Below are 13,498 nucleotides of genomic sequence, written 5' to 3'. Positions count from 1 at the left end.
ATCAAAGCTTTTGCCAGTGGCAAATTCTATTTGGGTCTTTTCCACTTAACATGCAACACCCCAAAAGAGTCTACCTCCCACAGTGTATTAGCATAACCTGACACTTGTAATATAGAGTACATACTTTTAAACAAACAAACAAAAAACAAAGTCATTTCATTTTACCCAGAAAGAAATAAGCATGCCTCTCCCATCATCCATGAAACAACTGTGATACATCTGTGGTCCTTACCTTGCAGGAAGCCTATGTGATGGCCAGTGTGGACAACCCTCATGTATGCCGCCTCCTGGGCATCTGTCTGACCTCCACTGTCCAGCTCATTACACAGCTCATGCCTTATGGTTGCCTTCTGGACTATGTCCGAGAACACAAGGACAACATTGGCTCCCAGTACCTACTCAACTGGTGTGTGCAGATCGCAAAGGTAAGTACATTGGGAGGTCTGCCCATTGGAGTAACCAAAGAGCCAATGGCAGGTTTCGGAAGCAGGGCCAATTTTTCCGTATAGTACAATGGAGTTTGACTTGTTGCACTCCACCCTGCTCTTGATCATTGGTCAGAACTCTAAGAAAAGCAGCAAGGGTGAGCTAAGAGAAGGGAAGAAGATCCATTAGTTTCTCGATCCTGGGTACCAGGGCTTGCTGAGAAGGTATACATGTGTGTGTTTGCATACAGGATATATAGTTTTCCTTATTCTTGATTACATTCAATTACTGGACTTGAGTATCAAACCAATGGCTACATCATGTTGAAAAATCTAGCCACTTCACATGAACAGTTTTCATGGTAGGTGGTACTCAACAATATTGGATGTTGTCCTTGTTTCTCTGGAGTTGTTTTTGGTGAACACTGTGGTAATTTCTGGGACAGGATGGATGATTTCCTCAGTTATGACTTAAAAATCAGGTCAGCAAAACAACATGGGGTCAGAAGAAGACAGATTAAGGAGAGGATGATAGTGTGGAAATGTGGACAGAATAAAGACCAGCATCAAACCTGGTGTGCATGTCTAAATAGGCCACTAGTTGGGCTAATTCAGTGTCCCCAATCACAGGCATATTCCTGAGCCAGAGAGTGGCTGGGAGATCGCACACTCCCTCCTTGCACAGGGCTGAGGATGAGCACAGAACAACAGATCAAGTATTTAACTATAGGCCCCTTAAGGACTCAGACTATCATCTCAAATTTCCCCCATAACAGTCTCAGCCCTACATTATATTTTGGCACCAAACTTGGAAAGTTTGGCGTATTCCCTAACTGTGAGGGTACATTTTCACATGGTTGAATTTAAGGAATTTGTGGTAAAGCCTCATGTTTGTTCCCATCCTCTTTAGACAGTTGGATAAGATGTTGAAGGATGTGTAGGGGACCACAGGAGCAGAGGAAAGTGGGCTTCCAGATCTGGACCAGTTCTTAGCATGTACTAACGCTGGTCATGGTGGCAGTTGTTCCAGGCATGTAGCAGGATATGTTGAACTCACTTTACCATCTCTAACAAAGACACAAATTGATGTATATATAACATGAGACCAACTTTTTGAGAGCTGTGGCATAGGATGAGGCCTGATTGGTATGATACTCTGGGTCATCCTGGTAAAGCAACAGTTCCCTCCCCAGTGATCCAAACTTCAAAATGTCCTTCATATGGCTGTACCATCTGAGATGCTTCAGTCGCAACCTGGAAAGTTAGAACTACTCCATCTTCTCCAGGGAGCATGGTCATGTATGCTGGCCTCTGCCCTTTGTCCAGTCTTAATGCTTTGCACAGAATATAGGAGTTAAATTATGAATGTTAGATAGTAGTCCAAGAACAGAGTTGTGTGCGACCCAGTTGCTGTGGATTCCTGTTGCTGCTAAATGTGTATTGCTGTGTGTAGTTGTTTCCTGGTACGACCATGAAAAAGTCTTATAGATTTGGTGCCCCCTCACTATGCAAGCTATCTCCCCATAGTTCTGGAGGTCAGCAGTCCAATCTCAGAGTGTTCTAGGGGCACTGGCTTTAAAGGCTTTTGGGAAATTCGTTGCTTGCCTCTCAGTTTCTGGTATCCCCAGCACTCCTTAGCTTGTATCAGCATGGCTGAGTCCACATTTCTCAATTCATCTGACTTTTCCCCTGTGTCTGTGTCCAGGTACCCCTCTATCTTCACATAAAGATGCCAGTCACTGGGCTGAAAAATACTAAGACCTCAGGTTTTAAATATCCTCATCACAAATAGCTGATGTTATAGCTATTGTACTTAGCTTATCTTTGTTTCTCCACATCAGGAACACATACAAAAACATTAAGTTACATCCCATAAATACATATAAAAAAAGAAGTCTCAATCATTGGACTTAGGACCCATCAAAAATCCAGGTAGATGTATCTCAACATCTGTAGGGAATCATATTTTTATAATCCCATTTCCAAATAGGATTCAATTCTGCAGTTCCAAATAGATATGAAAATTTGGGGCACTATTCAACCTGCTTCAGTAGTTGATGTCTGGCTAACCAGCTATATATTAGATATAGGATGATGTCTGAAGGCCTACCCAAGTCCTCACTGCTGAACTCTGGAATTCGCTCATATTTTCTCCAACATTCCCTAAGGCAGGGCATGATGTACTACTCCTTTCTCAATGTTTATTCCTTTCTTTTTATTTTACTCTGCTTTATTTCCATGTGTTGATCTCTGGGGATGTCTAGTTTATTCTTGAGTTTGTGACCACTTTCCTCAACTGTACAGTAAGACCTAGCTGCATCCTCATACTGGGGTAGAATTACTAAAACTCTACTTCCCTGGGGCCACCTTCTCTTGTATGACTAATAATGCCCAGGTCACCAGAGGTTCCTGAAAACATAGCATCTCAGCTTCCACAGAAGAGACTCCTCTTAAGGATGGGGCATGGCTCAGTACAGAATGCCCACCTACCATGCAAGTCCCTGAGTTCCATTTCAGCTACACACAAACACAGTACACAGAGATTCCCTAGGGATTTGCCCAAACCGAAATGGGGTTGCTATTTCAGTGAACTTTCAGTTCACACTGGAAGTTTGAGTGTCTTCTATAAACCACCTTCTGAAAGCATGATAGTGTCCACCTTAAACAGCAATTCTGAATACATTGCTGAGGTTTGATTGTCTCTTAAGACATCTTTCTACGTAATATTAATAACCTGTTACTTGTCGTATTTTGTGCTGTTGTATTTTGCTTAAGGTTATTTTGACTGGAAGTCTTTCCACATTTGGGGCAGTTTATTCTTTGCCTGTGGTACATCTGCTTAGGAATTCACAAGGAAACCTTATTTGCCATATAGAACTAGCCAAATGGTGGAGTGTATACCCCCAAAGGAGAGGAACATAGTGTTTTCCCAGATGATAAGGAGAAAACTTTCTTCCTGGGCTAGTCACATTATATCTCAGTATTAAGCTGTATTACTTCTATAAAAGCAAAGAAAAACTTCCCAGATGCATTTAGTAGCTCAGGACAAACTAAAGTCTTATCATTTCAAAGTAGGATGTATTTGCCCACAAATACCTTAGGTGAGCCACAAAAGCATTGACCAGCCTCAAAAGTTTTGTAGATATTCATGATTATGCAATTTCCTTGTCTGAGCTAAACTGTCAAGAAGATGGAAAACTGAAGAAGGAAGGAAGGAGAGGATGGTGGTAGTTAGGGAGGAAACCAGTATAGTTTGGTAGACTATAAGAGAATTATACTTTCCTCACCGTTTATAGAAAGTATAGATTCTCTTCTGTACATATAACCTTTGGAACTCCCAGGGACTGAGATTAGAGAGTGCTTCAATGTACCCACTGTTATCCACAATGGGCCAGAAAGAAGGACTCATAAGATCCATTTGTCTTCAAAGCACACATCTCATAAGTGCACACCACAACAGTACCCATGTTAAAAGGGTCAAGTAGTTGCTTTATTTTGATTATTTAAAAATGCTTCCTTTTATTACTAAAAGTGAAAAATATATAACTACATTAAAGTAATAAACATAAACTGATCCCTTTACAGCACGAATGTAAAAAGCAGATTCACCAAAACCCAGCATAAGTCAGAATGAGGATTGAACACCATGCACACTTGCTCACATGTCTACTATTCTTTTTCTGCACTCAAAGCTAAAGCACAGAAACATTTCCCATCTGTCTCTCAGCTCCTCTCCCTCCTTCCACAGGAAAATGAGGGGGCCACTAAGCCTGGGCTTATCTTTATCATGGTTTCTAGAGCAGTGCAGAAACGGATCCTGCAGTAACCTCTCTGAACTTTGCCCAAGATATGTGAGATATACAGCTCTTGGGAAATCAGTCTTCAAATGTCTTCACTCTCTATACTCAATCTTTTCTTGTTCTGCAACACAGTGTTCCATAAGACCTTTGATATCCCTATGAGGCAGATTTTTTAAGCTGAAGTTCCACTCTTCAAAATCGCTTTTTAAACTCAGCTGTTCAAAATCCATTCTCACCGTCCTGTAGCAAAAAGACAAAAATAAATATGTTAAACTCAATTAAGTAAAAAGAATCAGGAAATGAGGCTTCCAAGAGGCCCCACTGGGGCCAGTGCTGACATTTCTGTTTAGATTCAGAGAGTTCATAAGCAATATCACAGCTCTTATCTGTAGGGACCAGTTAAAATATAACCCTGTTAGGTTCTGAGATGGCCTCTTGAACTGCCATGAAAGTGTGTGGCAGAGTGAAGTGGATGGAGCTGTGTCTAGGTTCTAATGAACCTAATTTCTCTGTCCCCAGTTTACTTCACGTAAGACCCTCACTGGACTATGTACCTCAGAGCATATGCGAGCTTTCCTCTGGCTTTTCCAAGCTTTTTTTTTTTTTTCTGAGAAAACTTATGTTTATATAAAGCCGAGATGTTCCTTTAAAGCCCTGAGCTTGTAGGGTGTGCTGAGCTTGTAGGGTTCTGTGTATGTATCAGACTCACACAATGACACTGAGCTCTTGACATACCACCAAGTGCTAGACTTTTGTTGTTTTGATTTTGGTAGCACAAGCAACTTTGGCCCAGCTGACAAATTTCATTCAAAGGCCACAGCAAGGGAAGTTAGGGTTAATCCCTATGGTGGCTGGAGACAGAGAGCTTGTCTGGGAAGCAGATTGCTCCACATCTGAACCCTTGGGTCTCTAACAAATTGGCCCTGTAGGTACCCACCCAGAGAGGCTGCTGCACTATTTCAGCACCTGGTGCGTCCTCAGCACTTGGCACTGCTGCTGTCATTCAATTGCTCATTTTTTAAATACATGCCTGAAATGTGTCTCATGAACAAAATCTGTGCTGAACATTTTATTGCTGTTTCAGAGTCTCAAATAGCGCAGACTAGCCTTAAATTCAATGGTGTCCTTGAACTCCGGATCCTCCTGGCATTATTTCTGACGTGCTCTGATTACAGACGGGCACCGCCACACCTAAGTCTGTTAAACAGTTAAAGCAGCTAAAGAAGAGTCAATACTGGTAGTAGTGTGCAGTTGGAAATGAGCTCTTAAGTCCTCCTTGTAAGCGTGATAAATGGGCAGAAAGCAAGAAGCTTTAGACAAAGACAGAGGAGGAGGACAGAGAGGGTGGCTGCTCCTCCGCATAGAGACTGTATGTGACTTGTCACTCTAAGCCTGTGCAACACCCACACAATAGCTTCCAGCCTGAAGAAAGAGTGAAAGACACCATAGAGAAGAATAAAGACAGCAAGGGTAAGATAGGGCAAGGATGGGGGAGAGGAAAGGGGCGGGACCAGAGAGAGAGGCGGGGGGAGGGGGGGGAGAAAGGCGGGGAGGGAACCAGTGAGGACATCCTACTCAGGCAGGAGGCCAAACGTTAGCACTCCTTTCCTAGTGGGGAAAAGTTCATCATATTTAATATGTAGGGACCTTACTCTTATAAGATACAAAGGCCCCAAATGCTAGGACAGAGTAACAGCTCCATAACTCAGAGAGGCAGCTGCAGCTGAGGAAAGAGGCAGCCTCTGGAGCTCAACCAGACGAAAGAAAGAGGCAGAGAAAGTGAGTCATGCGTTTCCAAGTGTTTCTCTGGCTTCTGCTTCTTCTTGGCCTTTCACTTCCAATCCTTCTGTGATTACTAATTTGGAAGTGCTAGTCCAGTGAAGAATCTGCCAGTGTCAAGACTCTTGAGTAGACACAAAGACTCTTCACCTTTATTCCCTTGTGAATGCAAATCTTCAAAAAGACACACATGAACTGAGCAGCATCTAAAACATGTAGTCACTTCCTAAGTAATATGATGAAGAGGGGGACGGTTCATGTTCACAAGAGACATGGGCAGTGATTGCATTTTCCAAGGAAAGAAAGACAGCAAGGGTTTCCAAAATGGAAGTCAGTGCTGGTTTTTTGATAGTGTCCTTGTGGAAATCTACTTTCATGAAATGGCCAGTTATGCTCTCAAAAGGAACATTATTTCACTGGATAGACCAAGTCAACAATAATCTTTTATGTAATAATCTGTGCAAAAACGAGCAAACGGTTTGCCCAAAAGTTGCAGGGGTGAACCTTGTCTGTAGGTATACTCTGAGAGTGTACCCAAGTAGAGGTACTTCCATCACAGCAAAAACACTAGAACAAGAAGAGCTGGCTAAAATCTCACTTGCAAGGTGTCCTCAACAAACTGCTCCAGGTCAGCTCTGTGCCAGCAGGTTCAAAAAGCAACAATCTGATAGGAAGTAGGAAATGGGGCCCAGGCTCCAGGCTAGAGAGGAGAGGTGTGCTATGTTCATGAATAGAGGAGAGGGGGTGGAAACAAACACAGACACAGCTTCAACACACTTGACTCTTTCTCACCTGTGCCTCCCAAAGAGCCTGGCCCGGCACAGAGGAGGTATTGCTGGTAAGCTAGTGTCAGTAGATTACATGGAGGTAAACCCCAAGAGAGTCAGGCTCAGCTGATCCCATACCACAGAAGGAATAGAGGTCAAAAGTGATGCCCATCAGCCAGCAGGGAGGAAAACTGCCTGTGACAGGGACACCAGAAAGTTTGAGCAAAGATGCCATTTCAAAAGGAGTGTTTCTGGGAATTCATTGGCCATCAGTGTGCTAGCTGCATGTCAAGCAGTATTTCTTTATTGCTATTATGTTGATGATAACAATTGCAGCCTAATTATGGAACAACCAAAGAAGTAAGAGAGGGTGATGTTTGTAAAACATATTCAATGTTCACATAGTTTTGGGTTTTAAAAAAGTTAATTAGAAAATAATTTACTGGAAAGTAAAGCTGGGCAAAGTCTTCTTTGTTATCAGTGAGGGATTCATATCTGACAGCCCAAGGAACATGACAAAAGTGTGCCTGAAATGCAACCAAGCAACCCTGCTTTGCCATAGCCTAGTGACTTATGCCTTAACCCACTTTAAATAAGGATAGAGCTTATGCATAAGGCCTCAGGATGCTCAAGGTAGCAAACTGTAGATGAAGCAGAAATCTGAGGTCTACACCCGACAGTTGAGCCTTACTCTTCCTCTAGCCTCTTCTACTTGCAACTTGAGTGTCTGGATGGAGAAAAGTTCTTGATCATGTGTAGTTATAGCTTCCTTCATGTGTCTTGTCATTCATTCTGGATCATTCCTAATGTTTACCAACTGCAAAGTACAAACGCTAAAAATATAGTCCTTGATGTTGAACAGCCTAGAGATTCTTGTGCATTTAACCTTGTGTTCAGGTACATGAACACTACCTTCCCATGACCCTGGGGATCCCCCGATGGTTCACTTCCTCACTGTAGGGTCCTCTGTGTTTTAGGGTATGAACTACCTGGAAGACCGGCGTTTGGTGCACCGTGACCTGGCAGCCAGGAATGTACTGGTGAAGACACCACAGCATGTCAAGATCACAGATTTTGGGTTGGCCAAACTGCTTGGTGCTGAGGAGAAGGAATACCATGCAGAGGGGGGCAAAGTAAGTCCTGAGTGTAGGTCAGGAAGCATTTTCCTGGCAGCCCAGGCCCATCCCCCTACCTGTCAGCTGTGGGCATCATTTGCCAAAGATTCTGAATGGGATCACAGCAGCTGCCACGATGACCTGATTCTAGTCAGGGACATCCTCTACTTTGTGAAAGGATTTTGGTAGGAGTAGTGAAGAGGGAGACCTGCCCAGAGGCCAAAGAGAGGCAGTTTCCATCTCCAAGTGACTGTTAACAACTGTGAGTTCCACTCCCTCCTCTAGGAGGAAAACACCCCTCAAATGACCGGCTGGGAAATATCACTATGAATTTAGTAGCACCCTCTCTTGAGACTCATATTCAACAAGCTGTGTTCTGGGAGTTCCGGTGAGTCTATGACTCACACCAGGACTGCCAGTGAGAGAACCGGCTATCTTCCCTCTGTGTTGATTTTAGTCCCTTCAAAGTCTCTGTCACAGCAGTGAGGGGTTCACAGTCTTGACAGACTCCCTCAAAGCCCCCCCCAGCCATCCCCAGCTACAGCCCTTCTATCATGCTAAGAGTGTGTCTCTAAATAGCACTCTCGACCCCATGAACTTGGTTATTGAAAACATACCCAAAGTCTGGGAGCTAGGGCTGCAGGGAAATACCACAGCCTCAGTTCATCAAAACAGTCCATTCCCCAAAATGTTCTCAGCCACAGCTTTCATGAAGAAACTCCAGGACCCAGCTGTTCTCTGGTAAATTTAAACACCCCCTAAGGAGAGGGAACATAGGCCTGAAGCATGGCAGGAAGGTCACTTGATTTTCCTCGTTAGTCAACTGTAATTACACCTAGAGTGACAGAATGTTTTAACTGGAAGCTAATAGTCCTCTTGCTGCTTTATCTCACACCATCCCAAGGTGCCTATCAAGTGGATGGCTTTGGAATCAATTTTGCACCGAATTTATACACACCAAAGCGATGTCTGGAGCTATGGTAAGTCAAAACTCTGACGCTAATGAATTTGTACTGAGGTTAAGGCAGCTCTTATTATTCGTTAATTGACATTATATGCTCTGATATTGCGAGTGTTACCTTGCAAGACAGTGAGCTTGTCCATCTACTGAACTAAGAGAATCTGACAAAGGAAATAAAGCTTAACTACCACCCCAAGTATCACTAGAGACAGCCATGAACACATGCTGCAGGAAAGGTCATGGGGGAAGAGGAGCCAAATGTGGGCTAAGCTTCTGCCTGAAAGAGGTCAAACAAACATAAGCTCCTGCTGTGAACTTGACGTGAACCGAAGGAAGACAGCAAATGAGGTTTCATGGGGGAAACATTTCTGATAGAGAAATAATGAAATGGCCAAGACTGTTGTTTCATGTGGTGCTTGATTTAATCTTTCTGTGTCAAAGAGGAGCTTGGCAAGGATGAACCATGAGGATAATTGTGGGGAGAAAGTAAGAATGGGAAGATAGTTACTGCTTGTTCCCAAGGAAGACCACCTCACCAGGGCCCAATTATTCTAAATACAGCACAGCCATGCACAGGAATATGCTTCACACTCACAGGGTGACCACTCTTGCCAAGCCTCCCTGGCTTGTTCTTCCCTTATCTTGAGCCTATCGTGGCTTAAGCAGCAATGTCCTTGGTTCCTGCGTCAGGCACTTAGTCCTTGAATTTACCCCCAGACAATTCAGAGAAAGGTTAGAAAACAGTATTATTTTAAAATGCAACTCTCACCTCAAAGGTAAAGGGGGTAGTTAATGCTGAACCAGACGTGGGTGGTCATCTCCAAGGAACACAAATTCAGGTTGCCATGAACATTTCCCCTCACAGAAGTAGATATGTCAGATTGTATTAGCTACAGAACAAAGATGATTTGATACACTATGTATCGAATGGTGTGCAGTTTACAACCTTGCTACATAAGGTCCTTGTTTCCACTACCTTGAGTATAAGTTACTCAGAGCAGCTGTGTACATAGGCAGCCCTTGTTCTGTAGCAAACTCGGGCTCCACAATTGTCCTTGTCTTTAAGGTTATAACTATTTCACTTATCAGTCAGCAACTATATGCCTCATATTTAGCTAAATGTTTTTTGTATAAGATCTTACTATATCCTTGAAGCCTTGCTATGAAACAGATGCTATTATCTTACTTGATAGGTAAACCCAAGGTATCAGTAGTCAAACCAATGGCTCAAGGCTACAGAAACATGGGTTTTTAAATACTTACCAACAATAATGGCTAAAGATTATGTGGTGTGTTAACCATTAACTCACAAGGAAATGATTTTCTTTGCCTGTTCTGTCTGGCCAGGAGTCACCGTGTGGGAACTGATGACCTTTGGATCCAAGCCTTATGATGGAATCTCCGCAAGTGAGATCTCATCCATCCTAGAGAAAGGAGAACGCCTTCCACAGCCACCTATCTGCACCATCGATGTCTACATGATCATGGTCAAGTGTGAGTGACAGGGGGACCATCCACACTCATGTAGATGGGCCTGGAAGGATGTAACTGCTCTTAGACAAATAGCCCAGGACTTCGTTTCCCAGAAAAAAAAGCATCAGTCTTCCAGGCAGGCTCACAGTTCCAGAAACATTATAAACACCTCCAGCAAGCATTCTTTAGGAATCACTTGCTTGACTCATTCTGACCTCATATTTGTCCATATTTGCAAGCAAATAAATTAAAACTAAAGTCTTTCATAAGCCATTATTCCCAGATATTTTATTATCTGAGTTGCTCAATGAACTTACAAAGTTGCATTACATTTTGAGATCTGTTGCTAGAGAGACTTAATTTTTCAAAATGCCTAACAATGAGTAACCATGGGAGTTTGATAGAATCGAAGTTTCTTATTTGGCTTAAATCTTTCAAACAATGGATTTATGTGAGGCCTCCTGCAGTAAAGCAGTTAATCATGTTAATCCCAACAGGAGTGTGCCTTTGGATCAATGCTATTATTCCACACACATCTACAAGTGTGCTCTGAAAGTAACAGTACACATATGATAGCATTTGCATAGAAACAGCACAGGAATATGAAATAAGTGTGGTCTTGGTTTGCATTCTGTTGCTGTGATAAAACACTAACCAAAAGCAACCTGTAGAGGAAAGGCTTTATTTGGCTCACAGCTTACAGTCTGCCATCAAGGGAAGCTAGGGGAAAAGCTCAAGTCAGGAAGCTGGAGGCAGGAACTGAAGCAAAGACGGAGGAACTCTGCTTACTGGCTTGCTCTCTCTGGTTCACTCAGCCTACTTTCTTAGGCAACAGAAAAGCAGGAGCCAAGGGATTGCACTGCCCACAGTGGGCTGGGCTCTGCCACATAACTCATGAATCAACAAAATGTTGCTGACAGACCAATCTACTGGAAGCATTTTCTCACCTAAAGTTTCCTCTTCCCAGATGTCTCTAGCTCATTTCCAGTTGACAAAAATCTAACCAGCACAGCTGCTTTAACATAAATAACAATGTATCTCTCAACTTTGCATCAGGGAGTTAGTCTATTTTTACTGCTTTGGTTTCAACTGAGGAAGCTGAAGCCCAGAAAGGTTACATGATTTGTTTAAGGTCACATAGCAGTTTAGCCTAAAATAGCTTGATATCCAGTTGAAAAAATAAATCAGATCCCCAAGAGGCACAAGAATTTCTAGTGCACAGTTTATCCTCCCCATTGCTGGATCTATGTTTAGATTATTGGTAAAGCAATGCATCACTGTGACTACTAAATGTATTTTTACAGAAAGTACTAGCATTATGATACCCTAGGTTCAGTCCCCAGCGCTAATAAATAACTGATAGATAGATGAATATATACATACATACATACATACATACATACATTGATAGATACATAGATAACTGATGCATAGATACATTGTTAGATGGTAGATAGATAGATAGATAGATAGATAGATAGATAGATAGATGGTAAATGGATGGATAGTTTGATGGATAGATATATGGATAAATAGGTTGATTGATTGATTGATTAATTGATTGGTTGGCTGGTTGGCTGGTTGGTTGGTTGATAGATGAGACACAGATTCAGCCTTGTCACTTGAATGAATAGTAACTGAATGGAGAATGCAATAATGCCTTGACGTTTCTGTAAATTTAGTCTGGTTTCTATTTTGGAAAGCTGTGGATTAAGACAAAGAAAACACAGAGGCATACCAAAGTCAGTAGTTCAGTAGTGATTGCATACAGTAATACCCTGTGGTCACTGAAGATCATAATGCAAGAATAATGACTAAGGAAGGACAAACATAAAAACATTAGCATATATGTTATTGTTACTCTGATGGAAAGCTGTTGTATAGGGCTGGGAAGGAATTCGCAAAGCATTACAAAGTTCTCATGGATTTTAAGAACTAACCAGTGTCAGCTCATGTGCCAAGTCTCTCTCAAAGATTATGTGCCTTCATTATTCATTTGCCTAGCAAGATCACAGCATAAAACACTTAAAGCAATGCCCTCCTTGTCGTTTCTTGCAGGGTTTTAATTGCTTTGCTTCCCTTCTTTCTCAGGCTGGATGATAGATGCTGATAGCCGCCCAAAGTTCCGAGAGTTGATTCTTGAATTCTCCAAAATGGCCCGAGACCCGCAACGCTACCTTGTTATCCAGGTACCAGGCTAATGTTTGTTCTTCCATGGTCAAAATCTCTCCAATAACTCTAGATGCCACTGTACTGGGCCAACACAGCCCATGGGACATGTTCTTGTTAACAAATCCTTTTGTGCACTGGAACATCCTCTATTATGATACAATGACTGAACTATGTGGGGATAAGTGGTGGCTCCCACCCAGCTCCAAGTCACCACTGCATTTGAGCAGTCCAACCTGGACCCAATCTACTCCTCATATGCAAGTGTCATCTCATATTTTGGCTAATTAGAGCCCTGTCTTTGCTAACATAAAAGCAAAACTTCACTGTCAACCTACATGGGTTCCTTCCCTGACTCCCTATTCACACCTGTGCAACTTTATATAACCAATCAGCTCAGCTCTAATTCTGGAAGAACAAAATTAAGATAATTTGCCTTTGTGGATTTAAGGCTTCAGTAAAATAATATGTGAAAAATACACTGTATAGCATTGTGTAGTGGATGTTAAATGGCTTCTTTTTCTCCTCTCTTTTAAACCATTTTTCATGTGGAGGCTGTCAGAATCAGGAGACTTCTGTGTTTTATTACATTCCAAAGTATCCACACACTGATATGGAAAAGAGCTGCATATATGAGAACTACCATAGGGGTTATACTATAACTAAACTGGCAAACCTGTAAGCACCTGTTGATAAAGACCCTACTCCTATAGCCAGAAAGCAGAGTAAGCTCCATTGCCCTTTCTAACAGTATCAAAATCTCTGCACCAGGGGGATGAGAGAATGCATTTGCCAAGCCCTACAGACTCCAACTTTTACCGATCCCTGATGGATGAAGAGGACATGGAAGATGTAGTTGATGCTGATGAGTACCTTATCCCACAGCAAGGCTTCTTCAACAGCCCGTCCACATCACGGACTCCCCTCTTGAGCTCTCTGGTATGTGCTCTCTCTTTCTCTGTCTCTCTGTCTCTCTGTGTCTGTCTTTCTCTCTCTCTCTCTCTCTCTC

At 42.5% G+C, this 13,498-nt stretch overlaps 1 protein-coding gene across 1 annotated transcript in view; it reads left to right on the top strand.

Moving 5' to 3' along the window:
* Egfr (epidermal growth factor receptor) overlaps positions 1-13,498 on the top strand; it is a 169,001-nt gene that overhangs the window by 147,216 nt on the left and 8,287 nt on the right. Inside the window, exons 20-25 of the mRNA XM_031342887.1 lie at positions 240-425; positions 7,749-7,904; positions 8,791-8,866; positions 10,195-10,341; positions 12,412-12,509; positions 13,261-13,428. Of these exons, the coding sequence (XP_031198747.1) occupies positions 240-425; positions 7,749-7,904; positions 8,791-8,866; positions 10,195-10,341; positions 12,412-12,509; positions 13,261-13,428 (831 nt within the window). The remainder of the gene's footprint in view (positions 1-239; positions 426-7,748; positions 7,905-8,790; positions 8,867-10,194; positions 10,342-12,411; positions 12,510-13,260; positions 13,429-13,498) is intronic.

Source organism: Mastomys coucha, unplaced genomic scaffold, assembly GCF_008632895.1.
Source record: "Mastomys coucha isolate ucsf_1 unplaced genomic scaffold, UCSF_Mcou_1 pScaffold22, whole genome shotgun sequence".
Classification (NCBI taxonomy): Eukaryota; Metazoa; Chordata; class Mammalia; order Rodentia; family Muridae; genus Mastomys; species Mastomys coucha.
This window is presented reverse-complemented; position numbering and strand designations above follow the sequence as displayed.